This window comes from Felis catus, chromosome C1 (assembly GCF_018350175.1).
Source record: "Felis catus isolate Fca126 chromosome C1, F.catus_Fca126_mat1.0, whole genome shotgun sequence".
Lineage (NCBI taxonomy): Eukaryota > Metazoa > Chordata > Mammalia > Carnivora > Felidae > Felis > Felis catus.
The window spans coordinates 211,872,172-211,899,935 of NC_058375.1; the positions used below are offsets into that span (position 1 = coordinate 211,872,172).

General features: G+C 45.7%; 1 protein-coding gene across 2 annotated transcripts in view; it reads right to left on the reverse strand.

The window, feature by feature from the left end:
* DNER (delta/notch like EGF repeat containing) overlaps nucleotides 1-27,764 on the reverse strand; it is a 320,460-nt gene that overhangs the window by 135,944 nt on the left and 156,752 nt on the right. For both annotated transcript variants that reach the window (XM_045034583.1, XM_023259772.2), the window contains exon 5: nucleotides 13,961-14,106. In XM_045034583.1, coding sequence (XP_044890518.1) covers nucleotides 13,961-14,106 — 146 coding nt within the window. The remainder of the gene's footprint in view (nucleotides 1-13,960; nucleotides 14,107-27,764) is intronic.

Here is a 27,764-nt window from a genome sequence, read left to right on the forward strand (position 1 = left end):
GTCATACTGTATGATTCCACTTCTATGAAATCTCAAGAACAGGTAAACCCACAGAGAGAGAATCCACGTTGGTTGTCAGCAAGGGCAGGGGGAACGAATGGGGAGTGACTGCCTAATGGGTACAGCGTTTCCTTTTGGGGTGATGAAAATGCCCTGAAACTAGATAAGGGTGTGTCAACCGAGAAAAGAGGCAGAGCTAAAATAAAACAAAAACTTTTCTTCGGGGCCTCAGAATTGCAGTTCGGGGAGCCCAGATTCCGGCAGCAATCCAAACTGCACCCGCCACTAAGGGAACAAAAGTCAAGGGTTTTTAAAGAGAAAAGGGGGGACGCCTGGGTGGCTCGGTCGGTTAAGCGTCCGACTTCGGCTCAGGTCGTGATCTCGCGGTCCGTGAGTTCGAGCCCCGCGTCGGGCTCTGTGCTGACAGCTCAGAGCCTGGAGCCGGTTTCAGATTCTGTGTCTCCCTCTCTCTCTGACCCTCCCCCATTCATGCTCTGTCTCTCTCTGTCTCAAAAATAAACAAACATTAAAGACAAAAGGGAAAGCCTGTACATGTTGTTTACAAAGAACGTTGATGGATGTTGGCAGAAAACGAATCTTAACTGAATGTAAGTGGTTACTAAGGCCATCGCTAAGTGAAATCTTCTCCTGCAGTAGGCTTCAGGTGTTCAGGTCGAGTCCGTGGGACATTGGCAGTTTGGCCCAGCTCAAAAGCTCCCGGTTCCACCGGTGAGGACGTGCACGAGGCCCACCTCCTTCAGGGCCTCCTGACTCCATTTTAAAACCCCTTTCAGCTTTCACAAATGCTGGTTGCACATCACTGCGCATGTACGAAATGCCACTGAACTGTTCACCTTCCAATGGTTAATTCTCTACTAGAAGAATTTCGCCTCAATAAAAACATGACTTTAAGAGTTCTCTCACTGCTTGTGCCTGACATCACTTGCCTGGGAGACGGGAGCTTTCCTCCCCTTGTCTAAAGCCCTCCTGCACCTCTCCTGATACTAGCCCCTCCAGGAACTTCATCCATTAATTATACCCCACCAACCACACTGCCTCATCAGCCAGTCTCTTGCTCTGGCCTACATCAACGCGATGCGTCCACAGGTCTAGAAGCAAAAATCCTCCTTTTGACTCAGTTTCCCGCTTGGAGTACCATCACGCTCTGTCCCTCTGGTCAGTGCCAAGCTTCAGCAAAAAGGCAAGGCACACTGCTTACCCAAGCTCTTCCGTGCTCCCTATAATCCGGCTTCCTCTCCACGCCAGCGCTGTCCTTGCCCTCCTCACGGCAAGATCCAGGAGCAAATTCCTGGCTCTTCTCCCAATGAAATAGGCTGATTTTCTGAAAAGCAATCTGTTCCATTTCCTCATCATTGTTCACTACCTAAAGAGCTTGTAACAAGAAAGGTTGGTTTTAACCAGTTTAGGTTTCTGTAATTGTAAATGGCCCGCTTTTATTTTATCTTTTAAGCAGGATTTCAAGAAACGCTCTGTTTTTGATTTGGCTCTTTGCCAGAGGCTGGCAAGGATGGAACAATGGACAAAAAGTCAAGGACAAGGCTCTGCCTTGGGGACCCCAGCAGGAGGGGGGGGGGGTGCTGCTGGTCTCAAGGTGGGCGTAGGTATGGGTGGGAACGGTCTGAGACCCTGAGGGTGAAGGTCAAGGGGCACACAAAAAATGAGGACTTGTCAAACTGGCCTTCAGCAAAGTGACCCAGAGCTGTTTACAAAGAAGCCATTCAGAGAGTCATCTCAGAGGAAAGACAAAAGTTGCAAAGTGGTTTTCAAGGTCAAAGACAGAAACAGCTGACTGTTCAAAGCTAGTCTGGAGGTGTGCAGAAAAATAGGTTAAATGTGCAGAAAGTAGAGACGTCAGAGGCAAGGCCTGGACCAGGGCAGGACTCCCCCGACCTCTGGGGAGAGGTTCCATGAGGCCAACACTATCTTATGATAGAATTAAAACGTGTGTCTTTTTCACTCTGTTGAAATTGGTACTAAAGGTGCAAAACAAAAGTGAGAAGAGAAGTTGATGCCTTCACACAAATCAAAGCAGACACTCTGTGGCAGCAGTCAATGCCTCTTCACCGCCATCAAGCATTTGCAGGGGGAAAACTGCCAGTTGCACTCAGAATGTCCCTGACGAAGAAGTAAAAAGTTAAAATGTCATCAGCTCGCAACCCTTGACTGCATGTCCTTTTGATGGTCTCTGTAACAAAATGGTAAATGGGAGGTGTGCATAAGGCCCTCTGGCTGCACTGGGGCCCCCAAGGCCAGGGGTTGCCTCAAGAAAACACACTCCCTGTGCAGTAGTTTGAGTCGTGAACTAGCCCACTTTCCATGGGACACCTTTTTTCCTCGAAAGAATGACTGATGAACTATAACTATTCAAACTTGGCCACTCAGCAGATATTTTCTCTCGAATAAAATGAGCCTGTCAAGTAAAACAACCAATAGTTTTTGCTATCAGGGATAAAGTTCAAACTTCTAAGGAAAAATTAGAATTTTGGAAAATTTTTATCCTCCATTATGAGCTTGATCAATTTCCAATACTTCAAGCCTTCCCTGATGAGACTGGAGTTGAAATTAATCACCGATGTGTTTTTTTGTGCTGTGGTAGAATGAAATGTGTCAACATTTGGAAACTGTAGGACTTCCGTATTTTCCAAGTAACCAATGGGTGAAGTTCTAAAAACCATTCATGGGTAGAAGATCCAAAACATAGGATGTATCAGTGGATGTCTAACAGCACAAGAGTTCATTGATGTGACTTCGGATTCCTGCATTCAATTAACCTTTAAGAATTTGCCACTTGTCAAATGTTATATTCAAGAAAAATATCCAAAATCATCTGAAACTGCTATTAAAACACTTCTCCTTTTTCCAACTAAGTATCTGTTGAGGCTAAATTTTCTTCACACACTTCAACCAAAACAACACATTGCAACAGACTGGATGCAAAAACAAATGTAAAAAAAAATCCAGCCGTCTTCTTTTAAGCCAGATATTAAAGACATTTGTAAAAAACGAAAACAATGCTTCTCTTTTCACTGAATTTTTTCTGCTTTGGAAACTATAGTTACTTTTTATTTAAAAGGTGTTAATTTATGTTACCACGAAACGATGGGTTTACTAATTAAAAAATAATATTTTTAAGTTCCTCAGTTTAATTTAATGCGATAAATATCAACAGATAAAACGCAATAAACAAACTCTGGGGGTCCTCCATACTTCCTAAGACTGTAAGGAATCCTGAGACCAAAAAAGTCAAAAACCACTGTGCTAGGTTGAGCCAAACTGTTTTGTAAATGAAACCACAAACACTGCATCCAGGGGGCAAATTTGTCCAGCGGGTCTGTAAGTCAGCGCAGGCAGAAAACGGGGCCAATCCCTGAAGAAAAAGCACAGGGAAGGCCAGCAGGGAGCTATTTTTGGACAGAAGGACCAGGAGATCTCCACTAACACCATGGAGAAACCCCCCCCCCCAACTGTGCCTGCCATGGAGACATTAGTTGCATGCCCAAAGCCTGCTGGGCGTCTCTGTTCAGTCTGGGAAAGCTGTCCTGTACTATAAACCCTAACACACGACGTTCATTCTGAATCCACGTAACGCTCCCCAACTCAGAAGGTTAAGCTGCAAAGCCAGAATCGATTCTTAAAACCTAAGACGATGTCACAGAAGGAATGGGGCAAATTTCATAATCAAACTAAAGCTCTGATCTCCTCAGGCCACAGGGAGGCAGAGGACTACATTTATACGAAAGCTGTATCTGGAGCAGCTGCCCCGGATGGCAAACCATGGTGAGGAAGCAATCAAAGGGTGTTTTGTTTTTGTTTTTTCCCTCAAAATCTGGAAGAAGTGCCAACCCCCTCAAATGGGCACTGGCTAGGTATTTAATTAGAAGCTGGGGAAGGCTGAGGAGGTTGGTGTTTCGGGGAAGATTTGGGCATGGGGTAAGGGTCAAGTTCAGTGATTTCCAAAGTCAGTTTTCTGACTTCCAACACCGGGAAGGCAGGGACCCTGGCACTGTCTTTCATCCTTGTTTTGTCAGAGTGCAGCTCCGTGCCTGACACATGGTGGTGCTCATGACAGATAAGGGAACAAAAACGTGGAAAGGTAAATGATAAGCGGAATAAACTCCTTTTGTGGCAAACAAGCAGAACTGATGGTTTCAGACCCCTAAAGAGGAGTGACAATGTGCCGCCCCACAGGGAGCCCCTCCGCGGGCAGGCACAGCCAGTTAGCGGCCCCGTTCCGGGAGGCCACGCTCAGCTCGCTGACTTATGGACCGTAATATAGGACAAGGAGATAAGTATTTTAGGGGAGAGGAGAGCATGCCCACCAGGCTCCAGAGTGGTGATTTTCTTCTCTCAGGCATACAGTGCTCGTCAGAGCCTTAGTTCTGTGTTCTAAAAAGTCTTTAATTAAAATCTAAGGATGATAGTCATCTGTCTCCGATACAGAGTTAGAAATTACTCTCTCTCCTCTTTGCAAAGACCAAGAGTTGTAACCAAAAGAATGCAAACCTCAGGGGCTGAAAAAAAAAAAAAAAAAAGAAAAAACAACCTGTTGCTGGAACTTATTCACCTTATAACCAGAAGCTTGTCACTCCTGGGGATCTAAGATGTACAGCATGTATCATACATTCAAAAGTCAGTAAGAAAGTAGATCTTAAAAGTTGTCATCACAAGAGAGAAAAACTTCTGTGACTAAGGGAGGTGATGGATGGTAACCAAACGCACTGTGGTGGTCGTTTTACAATATATACCTGTATTAAGTCGTGATGTTGTACTCCTCAACCTAACGCAATGTTGTATGTCGATTAATATCTCAATAAAACGGTGCAGAGGAAGCAATCTAAAACAAAAACTCGTGCCTGGGCAACGTGTAAAGGGCCGCACGCCGTACCTGTAGGGACTTTCTCTTTCCCTGCGTTAGTTACCTGATTCGCCTGTACTGTGATTTTCTCAAAGTTTGCTCTAGAATAAGAGAGTCCCCGAGAGCTTAGTCCCCTAGTACAGTGTATGCCCTAAACCATGCAATGGAAGTTTTTGAATCTTCCAAGCCTCTCTGAAAGGTCTTGAGTGCGGTGGCCTCCCATGTTGAGGTCTGATCTCTGATGGCATGCCATCCCATCTCGGGGCCGCCCCAGACCCACAGGGCCAGGATCCGCATTGTAACAAGGTCCCCGCACAATCTCTGCGTATGTTAAACCTGACGAGGGGCTTCGCCAAAAGGTCCTGAGGTCACATCATTTGGAAAGTCTGAAACCAGGTGATGCCTGGCTTTCTCTGTAGCGGACAGTGAACCTTTACATGGAGACACGACACGAACAATAAGGCTCACGGTAATGCTGAATGTTCTAGGAGACACAGGGCTGCCCAGTGGGAGGAGCCCCGGACAGACGTCCAGCAATGTCCCTCCATTATTGTCCCGCCCCTCCCGAGAACTAGTTCTCGGCTTCCGACAAATCGTAAATCTCTCTTAGGCCTCTGCTACCTGGTGTTAAAAATAAAACAGGTGCAGAGTCCTTTAAAAATCTCTCAATTCTTCCGCTCTCAATTCTTTGACCCTGGAAATGTCACCGGTGATATATTCCTTGCCCTGATATATCTGGATGCCAACAACAAGGCCTCTACAACTGTTTGCTGTCAGGGAGAGATGCATTTCAACCTTCTGGAAAAAGCTTATGCCGAACAGAAACGAGACAAAACATCTATCCTTTGGGACATAAATTTAGTTATTTCTTTAAGTTATAATAGAATGACGTACACTGTCCTGTTTCTTATGTGGGCAACGATAGGATCATCCTTCTGTTTTATAACATAAAAGGCAGCGATGGCTTTTTAATTACATTAGTACCAAGAATTATAATTCAGACACGAGTCAATGAAATTCTAGACCGGCTTATCCTTTACCACTGACGAGGCGACAGCTGGGCTGGACTGCGCTCCCTTTTATGATCTCTGTGCTTAAGATGTGTCTTTTATTATTATTATTATTATATTATATTATATTTTATTATATTATATTATATTATTATATTATATTATATTATATTATTATATATAATATATATAATATATATATTATATATATATTATATATATATTATATATAATATATATATATAATATATATATTATTATATTATATTATTATATATATTATATATATTATATATATTATATTATTATATTATATTATATTATATTATTATTATTATTCTTTTTTTTATTATCCCTAAAAGCACTTTCTCCCTCAGAGGTCCACAATGCAGCGTCTGCAAGGAAAATCTGCTGGACAGGTCACCCAACCCGCATTAGCAAATAAACGTATGTCAGACACCTTCGCTTTGGCATTCAGTCCAAAGCCTCCATTCTCCGGTTCAAAGATGTCTAATGAGCACTGGCAATAAGCTGTTTACTCAGTCAAGAGAAAGTCTCCCCCCTCCTTGGAAGAATGTCTTAGAATCAATTCGTCTCTTTTCTCTGTAATGCCATCAGGAGATCGCCATACGATGCCATACGTTACAACGGCTTCATCGAGTAGCCTTCCACCCGCCGCTCCACCTTGACCCTTTCTTGCTGGGTTCTGTGCCCCACTCAGAGGAGAAATTCCGCCACGGCGCCGGCAGACCGTGGGGGCCTAACCCCGCCACACACTCGACCCAGCCGGGAGAAAGGAGCGCCACAGCAGGCTTGCCGAGGCGCTATTTGGATGCTGAGGACACGGCGAATGCCCTTCCTCGGATTCCTTGGCGGGCTTCCTTGTCCACCCTCTCCCCACCTCCCCACTTCTTCCTCAAACGCCCACCGCGTCCCTCTTTCTGCAAGGCCTCCTTAGGGCCTTTAGGCTTTGCACTAATGGCGGTGGAAACGTTAGCTCTAGGAGACGCGATGAAAGAAAGCGTGCGACACCCCCTCCTGCCCTCTGCAGCGTCCGTCGCTCCTTCCTGACCCAGAGAGGAGCCTGTTGACAGGTGCCCACCGACAGGACGATGTCATCAAAGGCTCGGCCGGTTCGGTTTACTCTGACCTATTTCTTCTTGAAACGACAGGAACGGCAACGCTGCTCACAATGTCCCTAAGGGCTTAGTTCCTGTGACGTTCTGGGTCACGCCGTCTGGGGGCTTCAGATCCCAGAATGTTTTCCGACTCAAATTCACCATGTCTTTCCCGTGACCTAATGGTTACCAAACATATAATTCAAATTACAAATCTAACTCAAAACTCGGAGTTTTGATTTTTCCATCATGTTTTTGTGCTTTTGTTTATTTTACTTGTTCCGTTCACGGGCTGTTTTTGAGCATCTCCCACGCAGAAAGCACCCTGCTAAGTTGTTCCGGTGGATACAGAAGGAACCAGACAGGTTCTAATGTCAAGGAACTCACCATCGGAGCCTCCCCGGGGAAGCTCCCGGCGATCCCACCACTGAGTCAGATATTTCTCTCCAAAAGGTCCCTCCCATGGCACACATGGCCCCACACTCTAATCCACGATTCATTCGGCATCCCGCCCCACAACCTCCCAACTCCTCCTCAGAGGCCACGTCTTCTCTAACCAGATGTGTCCGCCCCAGAACCTAAGGCAGGAGCAGGTACAAGACAGGCAGTAACTCTGCAGGGAAACACATGCAAATGATAATGCACATAAAGAAATATAAGCACAAATCAAAGGTAGTGTGTCTCATTAGAAAAATAAAATGTTGCCAGGCTTGAAAGAGGGGGTTTGCAGCAGGAGTTAGGGATGGCTTCCAGAAGGAAGAAGGTTTGGGGCAGAGCCTGAAATATAGTTAGCAAGGCGGGAGGGCAGGGAGCAGAGGGCTGGGGTAGGGTGGTGCAACAGATAAGCATTCCAGATGGAGGGAACAGCATGAGCAAAATCACGAGGATGTAGGGGAAGCAGCAGCGGGATGAATGGACAGTGAAGGGAGCCGAGGTTTAAGCTGGAAAGGATGTCCATGCACCCAGCTTAGGGCAGGCTTGTCACCTTGCCCTGGGAATGAGATCTCAGATAAACAAACCTCAGAAATGGGAACGTACTGGGAACCCTGATAAAGAGGCACATCCTTGGAAACAGAAAAAAATAAAGGGGGGTGCTGATACACAGCAGACAGACTCCTGGAAGGATACTATCTCCTACCCAGGCCACATGGGCTGTGGAACAAGGACAGCAGGTGTTATCAAGCCAGGGACAAAGAAACCAGTTAAGGTCAGTGATTATTTCCAATATATCAAACTTAGCCAGAAGAACTCGGCTATAGAAGGATTAGGACTTCCTGGAGTTGGAGCCTTCGACTTCCAAGAGTAGGGAGGGAGGTAACAGAAGGTCGGGAACTTTCAGGAGCCCAACGTGCCAGTGCTTTTCTCATGAACAGGCCCACATCTGGAGAGTGAATTAGGACACAGCTCCAGAAGGGATTGGGAATGGCTCCCAGACATGATGCCAGTTCAACTCTCACTCAAAACAAAGTCTGAGTAGGCAGCTCCAGTATCCAATTCAAACAGCCTGAGGATAATAGATTCCCAAGGCAAGAGCTAGAGAGAATCCTAAGGAACCTTCTAAGAATGGAGGCCTGACACCATTTACTTATCAATACAGACCAGAGCCAGGGCCAACAAAAAGAAAACTCTGAGACAGATATTGAACCATTATAACACCTATCAACATCTATCTTTTTTTTATTAACTCCACGTGACCATAACATTATTAACAATGAAATCCTTGAATAAAAAAGATGTTGTATATTTGCTTTAAGGAATCAGTGAGAACAGGAAAATGATGAGCACCTGAGACCCCTACTTCCAGAATGATGTTCCACGATCTACTTTTGCATCAGAAGCAACTGGCTGCCCAATAAAAGGCATCCTAACCTGAGTGAGGGACCCAGAATATGACTTTTTTTGTCAGACCCTCAAATATTAGGCAAACCTTAGGCAAACTAAAATTTTAAAACAACTCCTTTCACTTGTGGACAAGGAACACAACTGGACAGAAAGGGGGCAAGAGTGAATGAGAGAAAAAAAATAGAATTTTGTGATGATGAATTTTATGTATCAACTTGGCTGAGCCGTGTCACCTAGATATTTGGTCAATCATTATTCTTGATGTTCCTGTGAGAGCGTCTTTGGATGAGATTTACATTTAAATCAGTGGACTCTGAAGAAAGAAGTTTATCCCCATAGCACGAGAGTGGGCCACATCTAATCAGTTGAAGGCTTGCATAGAACAAGAGGCTGACCTTCCTTCCCTAAGCAGGAGAAAACTCTGCAACAGACGGTCAGCCTACAGACTTCATTCCCAACATCCACTCTTGCTGTTTCACCAGAAGACACCTTTGCATTAGAGCTGCAGCTCCTTCCTGAGTCTCCAGCCCATTGGCCTTCCCTGGTCAGATTTTGGATTCACCAAGACTCTACGATGAGTGGTGCTACAATGAGCTTATTCCTAAGTGAGCTTATTCCTTAAAATAAATCTCCTTAATTCGTATACATATGATATGATACGATAAGAACATAATTGCCATCCATACATATACAACATATCCCATTGGTTCTGTCTCTCTGGATAATCCTAATACATAACTCTTGCTCTTGAGAGACAAGATCCATGGAACCTAACTGGATCTGAAGAAGGCTTAAGGCCCACACCAGCGAAGATCCCTGATACTCGCCTTTAAAATAATTGGGGAATTATCAAGTCGGCAGCAGCCAAACTTGGTGATAGAGTTCAAAGACAAGTAGTGACCACAGTCATTTTTTTTAATAAGGAGAAGAAAAAGATCAGAATCAACCCTTGTAAAGAAAGCAGTTCTCAAACACTGAGAGCTCCTGACCATGCTACAGTAAACACATAAAAAGACTTTCCCAGGATGGTGTGCTATCTAAGAGCCGCGAGCCACAGTTTTATTGCAGACCACCCATCAACTGGGAGTGTGGAAAGGCCTCCAGCCGAAGCGCATCTGACAGAAAAGAAACGAGGTCCATTACTAAATGACAGTGGCATGGACAGAACAGAAGTGCTCTTACTGTGATGGATGACCTAATAAAGACACAAAAGTGATTAGCAACAATCACTTTAAACCATCCAGTAGAGTTCTTTTTGGTTTGTACTGTGGAGTGGATTCTTGCACTAGGTAGAAGACTGGACTACGTGACTTCTAATTTTAGGAAACAGCACAAAGAAGGAAACCTGACAGCAACAGTCTTTTATGGCCAGCAAACTACTCTTCAGTCATTGTTTTAAGTCACGAAGACAAACACGAACAGCCACGGGAACTCAAGTCGATTCAAAAAAGATGAGTCAACTTTCCATTCCCACTCCTGCCATCTTTCTGTGAACGGGGAGACTGGCTTCCAGACGGCTCTCTCCAAGAGAACAATGTGGTGGGTCTATAAATGGATATGGTAATTCCAGCCTAGTCATTTGCTTACAGTCACCAGGGATAATTACAATGGCTCAGGTAAGAAGGCTGGCCACAATTTCCTTCAGTTCCCTGAAGGTAAATGCAGGCTCTGGCAGAAGGGACAACAGCAGAGGCCTCACACCTTATGAGCACCTGGTGTGGACCCAGGAGGTGGGGGCACAGGGGGGAGGGGGGGCACTCAGCGCCCCTCAAAACAGCCGGCCCCCATAAGGAAGCCGCACTTCCCCTGAAATGGCCTGCTAAATAAAATCAGCACAGAAGCACATGAAGGCTTCTGAGCCATTTTTGCAGGAAAAACGAAGCACTTTGGCAAGGTCTGCCAAGTTACCTGCCAGGTGCTAAATGCTTCTGCTGCCTTTTCAGTGAATCAGTTCTACAGGTGAGGGCTGCAAGCCGGCAACATGCATGTTTTCAGAAAACACGGTGGCCGCTTTATGGGTAAAAAGTTTCCCCAGATGGGGCATCCATTATAGGAGAAAGCTCACAAGGAAACAACCTCTCTGTCGGTCCCAACTTCCAAGAACAGCCTTCCCTTCCCCGTTGAAGACATTTCTCTTTCACTACTGTTGTCTTCTTGGGGGCTAACCAGGCCTCAGAACTGTTCATTGGGAGTAGTAGGAATGAACTTGGGGAACACCGCTGTGTCTCCTCTTTGTGCGTGGGAGGTCTGACACTCTTCCAGCTGGAGTGGTTGGCTTTCCTCAGTCTCTCACGCTTCATCTCTTCTGGAACATCTTCAGCAAATAAGCTGTCCACTGCCTCCTCATCTTTTCTCGGGTTCTATACCCCTTCTTAGCGTCGACTGTCACAGAAGAACTCTCAATAGCCTTTACTTCTTCACTTTCCCCATAAAATACATTGATAGGGGCGCCTGGGTGGCTCAGTCGGTTGGGTGTCCGACTTCGGCTCAGGTCATGATCTCGCGGTCCGTGAGTTCGAGCCCCACGTCGGGCTCTGTGCTGACGGCTCAGAGCCTGGAGCCTGCTTCAGATTCTGTGTCTCCCTCTCTCTCTCTGCCCCTCCCCCGCCCATTCTCTCACTCTCTCTCTCTCTCTCTCTCTCTCTCTGTCAAAAATGAATAAACATTTAAAAATGTAAAAAAAAATTAAAGCTGAAACTTCACCTTTAACCATGTTAAAAAAAAAATAAATTGATAAATGGAGCTTCCCCTCAGGAAAGAGACAAAGAGGAAAATGATCCAAGTTGGCCAAGATGGAAGAAAACGGGATTCGCAGGGCAGGCTTGGCTTTGTAAACGAAGTCCCACTCTGCCTCCTGGACTCATGCCGGGCACCATCCCCTCCACCAAGGATTTCGTTTTGGCTTTGGTTTACATTCGTGTTCCTTTCCAACCATTTAGCAGAAATTATTGCTCCCACTACTTTCTCAGGTCCTTCTTTTTTTTTTTTTTAATTTTTTTTAATGTTTATTTATTTTTGAGACAGGGAGAGACAGCATGAATGGGGGAGGGTCAGAGAGAGAGGGAGACACAGAATCCGAAACAGGCTCCAGGCTCTGAGCTGTCAGCACAGAGCCCGACGCGGGGCTCAAACTCACGGACCTCGAGATCGTGACCTGAGCCGAAGTCGGACGCTTAACCGACTGAGCCACCCAGGCGCCCCGACAGGTCCTTCTGCCTTCTGCGGAGGACGATCTTACAAGGAAACGGGAAATAGTAATACCGCTGTAATACCACACCCGAGACATCAAAGTCGTGGGTTCTCCGAGATGACGCGAGCAACACGTGAAAGTGTCTTCCAACACCCACCTGCCGGTCCCCCCTGCTCCCTTCACCCAGTTCACACCACTACCGCCGAATGCGCTGGCATTCCCACGGGAGGCGTCACGGGGCCAAGTTTACCTGTGCTGCCCTTAACTCTGGTCTAAAACAAATCATGCTCAGGGCGCCTGGGTGGCTCAGTTGGTTGAGCCTCCGACTTCGGCTCAGGTCATGATCTCGCGGTCCATGGGTTCGAGCCCCGCATCAGGCTCTGTGCTGACCGCTCGGAGCCTGGAGCCTGGAGCCTGCTTCGCATTCTGTGTCTCCCTCTCTCTCTGCCCCTCCCCTGCACGTGCTCTGTCTCTCAAAAAATAAGATAAAATGTTTTTAAATTAAATGAAATTAACAAATAAATAAATAAAACAAATCATGCTCTTTTGGGACTTGGGGGACCCACTTCACTTGGCACGAATTCCAGTGGACAAACGTGCAGAACTGGGGAGACGGGCAAGGAGACAGGCGGTGAGAGGAACACATGTGCCCTAATGGAACAGGCCCCCTCGCAAAGGGCAGAGTCTCCCTCTCCCGGGACGTTGGGTACAGCCCACAGGTCACCTGCGAAAGACCGCAGTCCACCTGTTTTAATGGAGCTCTCTAGTGATGGAGTGGGTCTCGGTGGCCACAGTCCCTTACGGGTCTGCCTCCCACATCCTGTCAATCACCCAAGAACAAGGAGGAGGAACTGTACTCAGCTCCTGCCCCAGCCCCAGCCCCAGGCCCATGTGACCCGAGCCACTAAAGAAAAAGGAGAGCAGGACTCAGGTCTGCCGTAGCGCTGATGACACTGGCCCACAGAGGTCAAAGGTAACGTCAGGCTTCTCGTCCCGGCCTCTTCTCTGTTCCTTCTCGTGCTTTTCTCTTGCTTTTGTAACTCTGCTATAGGCGCTGGAGAAATGCAACGTTTAAGGAGGGGATTCTGTGATCACTGGGAAATTAATGAGCCTGCTCACCTCTCCTGTCTTCCGTTTCTCTTGATTCTGCTACCAGATACGGTGGCTATTTCTTCTCATAAAATCTCTCCTTTCTACCCAAGCAAAATCTGGCACCGCACAGATTTATTATCACTACTTTAAAAATTATGTGGAGGGGCGCCTGGGTGGCTCAGTCGGTTGAGCGTCCGACTTCAGCTCAGGTCGTGATCTCGCGGTCCGTGAGTTCAAGCCCCACGTCGGGCTCTGTGCTGACAGCTCAGAGCCTGGAGCCTGCTTCGGATTCTGTGTCTCCCTCTCTCTGACCCTCCCTCGTTCATGCTCTGTCTCTCTCTGTCTCAAAAATAAACATTAAAAAAAATAATAAAATTTAAAAAAAAATAAAAATTATGTGGAGATTGAAGATCTATATGTTACATACCAATGTGCAATCAAAACCAGAAATTTGATGGGGCGCCTGGGTGGCACAGTCGGTTAAGCGTCCGACTTCAGCCAGGTCACGATCTCGCGGTCTGTGAGTTCGAGCCCCACGTCAGGCTCTGGGCTGATGGCTCGGAGCCTGGAGCCTGTTTCCGATTCTGTGTCTCCCTCTCTCTCTGCCCCTCCCCCGTTCATGCTCTGTCTCTCTCTGTCCCAAAAATAAATAAACGTTGAAAAAAAAAAATTAAAAAAAAAAAACAGAAATTTGAGGGACTCTTTCAGCAAATGCACTTGGTCTCTCCCTGTCATTCTTGATAGACACATAGATAGATACGTAGCAATATATGAGCACAGATATATGTATTTATGTAAATATAGGCTTTAGAGCTACCAGGCGTCCCCTTACCTCTGACGGCTTCGTGCTGCACTTTCCTTTTCCTGAACACTCCAAGTTATTTGCATGGCTCTCCCCCGGCATGCAGGTGCTGGCCTTCACCACCAGAGTTAAGCGCAAAGCCACAATAGATTTAGTAATGGAATCATTCACAAAACCTGGAAAAAAAAAAAGAAAAAGGAGGGGACAATAGGAAATGTAAAGTAAAACGTTACCAACATTCTTTCTACAAGACCATGAGTTTATTTAACTCAGCATTTGAGTCTGACAAGCAAAATAAAATGGAATATTAGGCAAACAAATACAGCATGTGATTAGCGGCCATTCAGACCTCCGGCCTGTTAAGAAAGGCCAAGCGTCATGGGAAAATACTTGATGCCCAAGGAAGAGGAGTACCAGGCACTGAGTCATCGCCTTAGATGCTGTTGTTCTGTGCCTGCCCGTGCCCCTCTGGGGGCCACCTGGTCTCTCGATTCCACCCCTACATTAGCATCTTACAATTTACTTTGTTCTGAGCTCATCTTCTTCTAGTCAAGAGTAGTGATCCTCGGGGCGCCTGGGTGGCTCAGTCGCTTAAGCGTCCGACTTCGGCTCAGGTCGTGACCTCACGGTTCGTGAGTTCCAGCCCTGCATCAGGCTCTGTGCTGACAGTTCAGAGCCTGGAGCCTGCTTGGAGTTCTGTGTCTCCCTCTCTCTCTTTGCCCCTCCCCCACTCATGCTCTGTCTCTCTCTCTCTCTCTCTCTCTCTCTCTCTCTCTCAAAAACAAGTAAATATTTTAAAAATTAAAAAAAAAAAAAAAAAAGAGCAGTGATCCCTAACCAGTTTTGAAACCAGAAGCTTCATCATTTTGCATGGGCTTTTTTCAAGTACACGCTGCCAACGTTCCAACATAAGTGGTTCAGAATCTGGGAGGTTCAGGTCTGGGGGGGACCTCTGGCAGGCATGTTTTTGGAAAAGGCTCCCTAAGTAATTCGAACATTGCTTCTAGTTAAGAACCACTGGTCTGGTAGAAAAACTAATTTCAGTAACACGAGTAATATTATTACGAAGGTAAATCACCTGGAATTAGAGGCATGCACTGAGCCTCTGAAAGCACGTTTTACGCGTCTGTTTTTGAAAGTCTAGGTGACTCTGTTATTTAGACAATATTTCTATTCTCTAGCTCATCATTAAGTCTCTGAAGTTCTTAGAGACACCTCTGATAAAGGTTTCTATATTGGCTTTATTTGCTTAATAAGACCGGGAGTATTCTGGCCCTAAAATACTTTAGCAAACTATTAAAGAAATCAATCTTTGCAACAGCATGCCACATATTACTATGTAATTCCTAATTATGTCACCTAACCCCCCACAGGGAGTCAAAAGGATATGCACGCTATTTTCAACAATATACGGCTCACACGAGAACGGTGCCTGCCAGCTCCTTCTAGGTAAGAGTGAAATTTCAGTAAGTTGTTGGCACCTCCCTTTGATCATGTCTCAGGGAAAATGCTTAGAGCGGCTCATAATGAAAAGTAATACTGTCCAATTTAACTTTCATCAGACTGCAGCTGGGTTAGAGCAAAGCTGCCCTCAGGAAATCCCACATGCCAAGAGCAGGAGATGTGCCCTTTACAAAGGGGCAGCAGGAAGAATCTGAAATGAGATAGAATTCACTTTTTTTTTTTTAGAAAAAGGAAGTTCTTTGGGGCTTTATAAGTGATCATTTGAAAGTTGTTGAAAAGCCAGTGTGGTTTCTTTGACATTGCACTCAAACTGATGGACACTTCCAGCATACTTACAAGAAATGCAGAGCAGATGGTCACTACTTTTACTCTTCCTTCATAGCATGAAATCAATACACGTAATATAATTCTTGATACAGACCTGCAGAGAGAAGCCTGTCCTCCTCTTCAGAATTCTACGATCCACAGGCCAACTAATTAAGTGGAGAAAACCCCACAAAGTAGGAATGAAGACAGCATTCTGGTTTTGCTTGTGAAGCTGCCCTGCAACTGCCTTTTGTCAGCCCCTGCGTCTTCGACGGTCTTTCCAAAAACTACAGAATGATGCCGTGTAGCAGGTGTCGCTTGGGGGTCGCTCTAGCTAACTAACGCCTGGCTTAACTTAACAACAAGCAAAGGAAAAAGAAAGACGAGATTTAGAAAGAAAGGAGAGAAGAAGGAAGGAGGGAAGGATGAGGAAGACAGAGGAGGAACAGCAAAGCTCGAGACGGAAACTGCATGAGACCCAAGGAAAGGAAACACCAACACAGGAAAACAAAGCAGAAGTGGAGAAAGAAAATGAAGGCCCTCCAGGGGCGCCTGGGTGGCTTAGTCGGTTGAGCGTCCGACTTCAGATCAGGTCATGATCTCGTGATCTGTGAGTTCGAGCCCCGCGTCGGGCTCTGTGCTGACAGCTGGGAGCCTGGAGCCTACTTGGGATTCTGTGTCTCCCTCTCTCTCTGCCCCTCCCCAACTTGCTGTCTGTCTGTCTCTCTCTCTCAAAAATAAAGATGAAAGAAAGAAAGAAAGAAAGAGAAAGAGAGAAAGAAAGGAAGGAAGGAAGGAAGAAAATGAAGGCCCTCCAGCAAAAGTTTCAGGGATTCTCCCACTTCTGATCACACTGTATCACCCTCTCAGTCTCAAGAGAAAATACAGTCTTCGTTCCAACCACAACAAATGCTAAACTAGAGTTCTTTGAAACTTTTCATGAATAAACATATATTTAAATCATCACTGTGTACGGTCCAAGTTTACGATTCTGACTCTGAGGCAGAAATATTGGGCCACTTTACGTGGACAGACCATGTGCTCCAGTGAGCAAGCGGGCACAGGGGATGGGTGGGCTGGGCTGCAGTGTGGGACGGAAGGAAGCTGGATTCACTGGTCCTCCAGGCAGCAGACGTTTACCCAGCTCCAAGTAGGAGGCCGCATTCAGGATGAGCTCTAAAGGCTGAGAATGAGCCAGCAAAGGGAGCTGAGAAGGTCACGTGTCTCACGGAGGAGGAGGTCATGCGTCACACGGATGGGAAGGTCAGCGTGACCCACGGATGAGGACATCGGTGTGTCAATGGCCAGCATCTTGATGAGGACAGAGAGGCAGGAAGGGCCAGATCAGAGGGCATCTCGTGAAACTTAGTGAAACGGGAATCCATTGAAGAGCTTTAACCAGGGGAAAAGCACGTGACTTACGCTTTTTCAAAGATCACATTTTGGAGGAAGAACCAATAAGACTTCATATACGTTGGACGTGGGATATGAGGGAAAGGACAAAATCATACATACAGTAAGCAACCTTGTGGGGGTCGTACTGGGCAAGCGAATCAAGATTTCTGTTGCGAACAGACTAAATTTGAGATTGTGATGAGACCCCTTTTCCAAATAAAGTGGTCAAGAGCTGGTGGCTGGACATAGGACATGAGTAGTCAGAAACATCAGGGCTGAATATTTAAATTGGGGCTTCATCTGAATACAAATGGTGTTGCATTTTTGGGACAGGGAAGGGCACGTAGGGAGAGGAAACAGAGGGAGAGAGAACAGGGAGCCAGAACCAAGCTTTACAGGCCAATATTCACGGTATAAACTCGGTTGTGTGTTGACATCAGACCACAGCAGAGTCATACTGGAAGAATCAACTGAAACACGTCGCTGCATGATATTTCCACGGTGGGGTTGATAAGAAAAGACAAGATTTCCGCAGCATGGAGGACATCTGGAACTACATGATGGCAGGCCTTTGACAACTTCAGCATCCAAAGGGGAGACTGTGGTCCCCGACAGAAACTTTCAAGGATGCTGCATAGTTCACCTTAGAATTCAGATGCTGGGAAAGGAAGAGGAGAGGGAGGAAGAGAGGGAGGGGAAAGGGAGGCAGTGTTGCAGGGAGGAAGGGAAGAAGGAAAAAGCTACTGCTGCACTTGGAGAGCCCACTTCTACTTGCTACACATCTGGTGATTTCCCTAATGAGCTTGAAAACGATAATGAAGGGAAACTTTCTCCAAAGATTATCCAGAGATCTGTTAACACCCTCAAGTAACTAGTTACGATGACAAATAAAAGTTGGGTTTCCTTCTGCCTCTCACGACTCCTCCTCCCCTAAGCTTGCACAAAACCATGCAAACACTCTGCCCTGCCCACAACCCCACACTGTGCTCATTAACACAGTAATAAAACGTCCTGCCATCACTACAGCCCTTTTAAAAAGCTGACTTTGCCAAAGTCGCCTCCCCTGGGGCCAATGAGAAGCGGAGAGCAGCTGAAAGGGGGTCCAGTCATTATCTTTGGGACGGAGTGGTCAAGCATCAATTGGGAGAGCAAGCGAGATGGCGGGCTCCGGGCCATTAACTGTTTATTTTACCACTTGTCCTCTTTAATGTTAACACTAAAGGTCTTAAATGGACTTTGTAGTTAATACCTCATTGGGATTAGTGGCAAATGAAATTTGCATTTCTCACCTCAGTGGTTTGACTAAAGACCATTTTCTTTCCTGTTAAAGGAAAGCATACGTGCAAAATAAAAATTCTGGCCGTAAATACTTGAGCAGTAGGTGTTGCAAACAGACTGCCGACTTTTCCTATTAAGACTTGGCGAGTCATTTGGCACAAACCTATAACCTATAAAAACCGTTCACAGTCCAGGAAGTCCCATGGCTGGCAGCCGACAGGCATGAAAGGCTTGAAATATTACGGGTTTCAGCTCCAGCTGGAGACCCAGGGTTTTTGTATTAACATAGGCATTGGGAAGGCAAACCCCCCCCCCCCAGTTCCCACATCCCGTGCCACAGAAGCATGGATGAAACGGTGTATCTGCACTGACTTGTTTAAGAAGGTAGAATGGAGGCTAGCGCAAAGCTTAATAAGCTGGTTGGGATCCCCATGGATTTGTGACTCAGTGCCTGTGGACTGAGAAGCAAAACCGGAGAAATAAATCATCGTTTGACAATGTCAGGCCAGAGGCAAAAAAGAGAGCTTGCTGCAGGCAGCAAATATGAACCCAGACCAAGTCCAGGGCTCCGTGATCCTGAAAGCAAGGCTTACTCATACCCTCTACTACCCGAGCGAAGCTGTCTTTCTTTTGCAGGTGTGAGAATGCCAGCAGACCGAGAGTTACGGTGGAAAGTGAAGACGCACCGGAAAAGCTGTCACTACACCTGTGTAGTGCCTGGCCACACCGACCACCCCAGGACCTCATTCAAGGTCTTTGTGTCTTTTGGAAACAAGGCTTTCTCTAGAGTTCCATGGAAAGGCTGGGTTCTTTGTTCGCCTGCTTACTTTCCAGTTTCGATCCTTAAAGCAGGATACTGCTGTTGGGAACACTCACTCATGTGGATTACCTCATTTTCTGCCGGTTCCCGAGTAACGTATGGCCAAAAATGCTTTCTGAATCAGGAGACACAAGGGCACATTAACAGCAGCAGACCAAATACTTCTGCCGTGGCCACACATCGAAATCATCGGGTGGATTACACCTGGCTGAACAACTATGAAAAGTATGTATTAAGTACTATCATTTGCTCCAAAGAAAAAGAAATTGCAGGGATAATGAGGAGCGACTGTTGAAAAAAATACAATCACCGTACTATCCCCTGAAGACAGAATGACTGGCTCTCAGTAAATCTTACTGTCAGAGGCAGCGGCTCTTAACCACTGCCTCCTGGCTTTGTCCAGATCTCAACGGCACCTTCTGTGTTCATGCTGCAGAGAAGACTATGAAAAGTCAGCACTGAAACACGGGCTCTACACTGTAACATGAGCCAAGGCTCCTTAGGCTGACATTCTACACTTTTCCAAAAGAAATATCTATTCCCGCAGTAAAGGGTTACTAGCCCGGAGGGCTATATTTCTGTTTCTTTTTTCTTTTTTTGAAGAACAGGTTCACCCTCCCACACTCCTTCCTCTACTAACATTAGACTAAGTTATTTGTCCTAAGTAAAGATTTGAGTATTTGAACTACAGGAGTAACTACTAGTTGCCCAACGGTATCTATTCTCCTCACATCCCTTTAATGATAGGAGTTTTTGCTGAGAACTGGGCCACCCAGTTAAAGAACACGCCTCTCCTCAGCGACTCAGGGATGGGATATGTGGCCCTTCTGTGATGTACATCTACCAAGACTGAGCAGGTGTTGCCCTGCCCATCCCTCCCACCTTACTGCCCCATGGCAGTGGGGACAGCAAGTCTGAATCCAGAGATGGAACCTGTGTGGTGAGGGGTCAGAACTGCCCTCTCAGTCCTGGACCAGCCACCTGCTCACTGTAAACATGAGAGCGATGAACCTGGAACTTGCTTCAGCCAGTGTATCTGAGGTCTCTCTATTACAGCAGATGAGACTGGAGTCTAACCAATACAGGTGTGCAAAGGAATCATATAAAACCCCTTCTCTTGTGCTACACCCACCGTCTGCCCTTTGACTCAGAAGGAAGCACTATTTAGCTACTACTTAATGTGGCAATCTCACAAAATACTAATTCCATCACCCCTCTCCTCTGTATTCCTTAGTATTCACCAAGCAGGGTTGGCCATGAAAGTGGCCCACCTATAGAGAGGGGAGGAGTGGGAAGAACCGGACACAAGCTTAGGAAAAACACCTAGTTGTCATTCCTTTTATTATATAGGGATATACTGAATGTGCATATTAACCTGCAGGTTCAGTCTATAATTTGTAACACCTCACTTATCCTGTAGATAGTGTACATTTCACACTGCAGAAGTAACTGCCCACCACATCTATTCATCAATTCCAAATCAGTTCCTCCTAATGAGTGGCTTTACTATCTATACTAACATGATTAACCAGGCCCAAGTGCCAACATCAGGGTAACGGGAGGTCATACTTGGCTCTACCGCCAGGTCGCGTTCTCGCCACCTCTGAATTTGGGAGAGCGATTTACACCACTCATGCCTTGGGTTATTTCTAACAGAGATGATAACACTACCTATTTCCTGAGATGGTCATTATGAGTAAAGGTCTTAATATTGGCAAAGCGATTAGTACGGTGTAAGCATGTAGAAAGGACTCTATAAATGATGGTCATCACCACCATCACCATCTTCATTGTCATCACCACCATCACCCCCATCACCACCATCACCATTATCATCACCCCCATCATCATCACCATCACCATTATCATCACCCCCATCATCATCACCACCACCATTATCATCACCCCCATCATCATCCCCATCACAGCATCATCATCATCATCATCATCACCATCACCACCACCCCCATCATCATCATCACTGCCATCATCACTACCATTATCACCATCATCATCATCACCCCCATCATCACCACAATCACCATTATCTTCATCACCCCCATCATCATCACCATCACCATTATCATCATCACCCCCATCATCATCATCCCCATCACAGCATCATCATCATCATCACCATCACCCCCATCATCACCATCACCCCCATCATCATCATCATTGCCATCATCACTACCATTATCACCATCATCATCATCACCACCATCCCCATCACCACTCCCAACACCACCATCCCTATCACCCACAGCAACGTCAACAACCCAACGTCTATTTAAAGTGGGATCCTCAGGGGAACTTAGACTTGTGTAGGTCTGAGGAAATAGCTCTGGGAAAGCAGGTCCCCTGAGAAAACAGCAGTGCTGGCACATAAGTGTGGAGGTCATTTAGAGAGTCCCCTAACTCGGTTTCTCTGATATCAAACCTTTTAAATGGAATTCTTTTAATCATTTCCACTTTTAAAGATTATTGCTAGAATTTAAAAATAATGTCTAAATAAAAGTACACCACACATACATAATAATGTGCCTTTCACTATCTATCATTTTGAATAATTCATACCTAGATTTACTTTAAAAAGCCAGGCTCTAGGCTACATTTAAAGTTGTAAAGAAAAATATGTGAATAAATGAGGTATGGCTACAATTCATAGGATTGAAAAACATTTAAGAAAAAAAGTATATGCGGCAATTAATATAAGAAACACTGGCCAATATAATGGGCATGATGGTATAAAAAATAAAATTATAAAATCTTTTCTTGGAGCAAAATTTACAACAAAGCCTGTCAAATCTCTTCCTGTGCCTATTTCTGGCATTAAGTAATCTCCATTTAGAAAAAAGAAATTCATTGCATATGAAAACCACATCCTAATTGGACACATTTTTTTAAGCCAGTTCCTGAATACCCATTGGTAGAACATGAAAATTAATTTGTACTTTCCTTTAAAATTTTGTTGGCTCACACAGAATATACAATTGAAATTCTTCATTTATTTAATCTTTTTCAATGTCTATTTGATCGCCTTTTCATAATCAGTTAGAATTGTATCACTTAATCTTCCATTCGCACAGTTTCAACTCATCAAATACTAGTAAATCAATTGCTAAATTACTGTAGAACTCGTATACAATTACCCACCGCATCCAGTCATTAATACCCAATGAATGTATTCTGATTAATGGCATTACTATGAACGTCAAAATAATTAATCACTTCTCTGTGTTGATGTGAGGGTAATAGGAGATTATAAATGCACAGCTAATTGGGCTGCAGATGACTTTATAAATGTTAAGGCGTTAGAGAACCAGGCCTTCAGAGGAGCTAGCATAAAAAGCTGTTGATTGACGTGTTTACCTTCTGAACTGTTGCAAGCATCGTGGACGTGATCTTTCTTTCAACTGCCTTTGTTCTATCGCATTCCTTTGCCTTGCTTTGATTCAAAACCTCACATTTAAGTGGGCACCAACTAGATGGTCTGGTAACTTCGAGGTCACATGAAAGAAGTTACCTGAATTTACACGTGTTTGGTCAGAGTTCTAATTTGAGATGCGTTTGCCTCTTGAATTATGCATAACAACTTTATCTTCCAGAGCATGTATTATTGTACTAAAAATAAAACTAGCCAACGTATTGCAGTAAAGCCCCTGTGGTATGCCAGGGTTTGAAAGAAAAACGACTGGGAGGGATGGAGACGTTGACTCAGACTCAGTCCGTCTGGCTGGACTATTTCTAGCTCATATGAGCACTGTCACCATAAGAACAGTCAGGCCCTTGGCCTCAGTCCTCGAGATGCTCAAAGGCAGCCTTGACTATCTGCTCCACTCTCTGGAGCTCCAGAAAGTTCTCTACCACTCTGCCCCTCACTTATCTGGTTCACAAACACTTAAAATTAGAATCACCTACAGAGTTTATTTAACTGTTATGTTGGCTCCAGCCTGACCTAGTAAATCCGAACGTCTCGGGATATGGCCAAAGACACCTGTGGGGTTGCCAGCTCCTCCTGATGTCCGACTGCCCGGTATATCATCTTAAGGATGACTTCTTTTCTGCCACGTTAAAACGCATATGCCTCGGCAGGAACTATACACAGGATGAATGTGCTTACCAGTTCCTTCCCTTCGACAGCTCCTCCCCGCCGAGATCTTAACGTGGCCTCCACAGCCCAGCGTGCCTGACCCAACCGACTTCACCACATCTCCACCTCTCTTGCCCTTGTTCTCTAAGCTCCAGCCTTGTGGCCTTGTTGCAGTTTCTTTGATATTACACGTTGTCCCCTGCCATAGGGCCTTTGCACATGCAGTTCCAGTCTTCTGCCTGGAAGGGTCTCCCCATCGCCTAGTTGATATTTCAGCCTAATTACCTTTCTTCAAGATTGTGATCCCCAATCCCCCAAACTCATGTCAGATTTTTATTATCAACTACAGTCTTAGCACAGTGTGCTTATCACAGTTGTAACTTTCTATTGATTTGTGGAATCGTTTATTACCTAGGGCCCCACTAAAACATATGATTCACGAGGGCAAGGATTTTTATTTGTTTTGTTCATTGCTCTACTGCCAGTGCCAAGCAGGCACCCAGCTCAGTAGGTGCTCAATGAATATTTTGGGGAGGGGGTGCTCCCGGGTGGCTCAGTCAATTAAGAGACTGACTCTTGGCTTCGGCTCAGGTCATGATCTTGGTTTGTGAGTTGGAGCCCTGCACTGAGCTCTGTGCCCGCAGTGCAGAGCCTGCTTGGGATTCTCTCTCTTCCCCCCTCTCTCTGCCCCTCCCCTGCTCGCTCTCTCTCTCAAAATAAATAAACTTTTAAAAATTTAAATAAATAAAAATAAATATTTGGGGCAGGAAAGAAGAGAGGGAGGTGGTGAGGGAGGACAGGCCTGGTACCCAAATGGCGTGTCAGCAAATACGAGGACTCAGAGGGATGAACTGGCAAAGAGAAACAGCAACCCAGCAAAGAAAGCTGGTAGTGACATAACACTCCCCTGACCTCCCATGTCCGCTAACCGCCTTAGTGGACGGAGTAATCACTAGCAGCTCTGACCACAAAGCAAAGGAGTTTCAGCTCCAGCCAGGAGCTGCCCTGAACACAGAGCCCCAAGCCAACTTGGGTGGCAAGCCCCATTATGAACCGTGCCCTGTCCCAGATCATAAACAATACCACAAGCCTGCTCCGGGGCTCACCAAGAAGGAGTGAGTTACAGACTGTCCCTGTTCCCAATCAGCTCTCTCTCAAAACTAAATTCTAGAATTCTGTGTGACTGGCAGTTCAGTGGGCTGCAGAGGGTTTCCTTTATCTGTCCAGAGCAGATTTTCTTCATGCTTCAGTCTTTACGCAAGTCCTGGGAATGCTATCTGATCGTCAGTTCTTTCTAGGGATACTCAGTGTAGCAAATTAAAAATCCAATCCGTCTTCCCTTACAGCCTTTCACTGCCCCAAATCCCAATCTGACTTTGAATAGACGGCCTTCACTGCTGGAAAATCTAACGGGAATCACAGTGTATAGGGCAGAGGCCCCAGAACAAAACAAACAAAATGAACCTCTGTTCCTATCTGAAACAAAGAAAAACTGATCAAACACAGCAAGTGGGGCCTGGTCTTTCCAAGCTTCCATTTCTTTTTTTAAATGAACTTTAGGGGCACCTGGGTGGCTCAGTCGGTTAAGCGTCTGACCTCAGCTCAGATCACGATCTTGCGGTTCGTGGGTTCGAGCCCCGCATTGGGCTCTATTCTGACAGCTCAGAGCCTGGAGCCTGCTTCAGATTCTGTGTCTCCCTCTCTCTCTGACCCCTCCCCCGCTCAAGCTCTCTCTCTCTCTCTCTCTCTCTCTCTCTCTCTCTCTCTCTCTCTCCCTCTCTCTCAAAAAAAAAAATTAACATTAAAAAAAATTTAAATAAAAATAAATGAACTTTATTGAGGTATAATTTACATACAATAACATACAATGAGGTTTTCCAAACATAAAAAGTCTAGTAATCAACCACCGAGGTCAAGATATAGAATATATTTTTCTTAGCTGACATGTAGCTGGCATAGAATATATTAGCTTCAGGAGTGCAACACAGCGATTCAACAATTGTCTACGTTACACTATGCTCACCATGAGTGTGGTCACCATCAGTCACCATACGCTATTATTACAACATTTTTGACTATTCCCAGTGCCACACTTTACATCTCTGTGACTCATTTATTTTATAACTGGAAGTTTGTACCTCTTAATCTCCTTCACTTATTCCGCTCATCCCCTCCAGCTTCCATATCCAAAGCTCATGGGGGGGGGGGGGGGTCCTTGCCTTGGTAAAAGGGCTGCCTGCCACCACAGGAGACCTGGCTTCCCAGTACAAAATGCAAGCTTTGGACTGAGGCTCTGTTAGTCGAAGCCAATCACACTTGGATATTCCGAAGGAAATGCTCCTTGAAATACAACTATCCCAGTTACAAAATGAGGACGTCACAGGGATGAGAAGTACTGTGGGAGTAGGGTCAGTAATACTGAAGGGCGCCTGGGTGACTCAGTCCACTGAGGGTCTGACTCTTGATTTCGGCACAGGTCGTGATCTTAGGGTTGGGCTCCGTGCTGAGCTCGGAACTTGCTTGAGATTCTCTCGCTCGCTCACTCTCTCCTCCCTCCCCTTCTCTCCTTCTGCCCCATTCCCTAGCTTGTGTGTACACTCTCTCTCTCACTCTCAAAAACAAAATGAAAAAAACCCTGAAATAATGCTGTATGGCGATGGATACTAACTACGCTTATGGTGAACACCGCATAATATACAGAACTGTCGAATCAGCATGCCATCCACTTGAAACTAAGATCACGCCGTCTGTCGACTATACTTAAATAATGAAAATCTTTTCAGGAGGGAAAAATACAACGATCACGTTGACAATGAATTCACGTTTTTGCTTATTGTTGTTATTCATGAATATTAGCTACGTACTATATCCTCCTCATATATACTAGCATTGTTTCCAACTCTAAGGATTCTGTTTCTTTCCAAACTAATTGTCCAATTTCACACGCCCTTATACGCTCTCACTCACAGACTCCAAGCTATCTACCCTTTTATGGTCCTCCATCCGTCAAGTCCTTTAAATCACAGACGTGCAATATACACGTCTGTGTCTCTACATGTGCAAATGTACGTATGGATGTGCGTCCATGGATGTGCAGACACACGCACGGGCATCTGTGGGTGCAGGTGCAACTGTGTGTCGACACGTAAGTACATACACGTACCTCTGTATTTACGTGTGATGGATGGACTGATGCAGGCATGTGCATCTCTGTGTCTCGACAACGTAACCTATAAAATAAAATCAGAGGCACAAAACCCAAAACAAGCCTAAACCAAGTGTTCCAGAAGGCTGTAATGGTCTTGGGAGAAATGTGTCTGATCAAACTTTCTGAGACACTGGATCTGTGACTCCAGAGCCATACCTGGACATTCAGTTGCAGGAGACTCTCACCCACCACCTCTGCTTGATTTTTTTTTTTTTTGAGGGGTTGTTTTCCAGTTTGAGCTGGGTTTCCACACTTCCAAAATAACCCCCCTCTGATTACTTCCCAGGAATTTAAAATGTACTTAACTTATTCATTTGATCAACGTTTATTCAATGCCTGTATCCCCCAGGCCCTGTGGCAAGTGCTGGTGATACCACAGTGAGCAGGCCACACTCAGTCCCCTGCCCTCACCACGCTTGCGTTCTGCAACTCCGATGTCTGTCACTTTTGACGCTGCCTCTTCCCTTGCTCCCAAGACATACAATCATGTCTAGAGAATCCAACTTCACAACGTCCCTGGGAGGTGCTGACCTGCCGTCTGCTGCCACTCCCCCACCCCCACCCCCGATGTTGGCTCTTCCTGCTCACCGCCAAAATCTACTCCACGGCTCTCACCATACTGTACCAGCACCACTGCCCCCACCTACCCGTGCTCTCTCTCCTTCACCGGAGCCTCTCACTCCTACCTCCTATCCTCTTCTGAATCTTCCACGGCTCACTTCTTGATTGAGATCCACTGCTCCAGCCTAACTGATCCCCGCCCCCCAACATTGTGATCCATACCAGTCCTCCTACCCTGAATGTCTTTCCCCCCTTATACCCACTCCTCGGTTCAAGGCCAAGCTCAAAATGTACAAGTCCAAAGCCTGAACTTTCTGCTGGGTGGTTATTCTTTCCCTGTGAGTTCATGTAGCCCTTAAAATTCATCCAATATTTAATACACACCCTTTTATCTTCTCATTTATCTCTTCATGTGCTCCTTATCATCTCAAAAGCATTAGTATCTAACAAGAGCAGCAATTACTTATTACGTGAGTATCTATACTCTTCCTCTCACTTTCACTTCTCAGGGGAAAGGGCTTGCGTGCTGGGTCAGTTCCCAGGAAAATTCTTGGTAGTGGAGAACCCCAAGAAGGGACGAGACAGAAGAACTAAAAGCAAACAAACAAACCCAAGACACTATACTGATAGGTGGAAGAGCGAGCCAGAAGTGCAAAAAGAAAACGGCAAGAAAAGCCTCAAAGGCTAGATGTTGGACTGAGATTTGGGG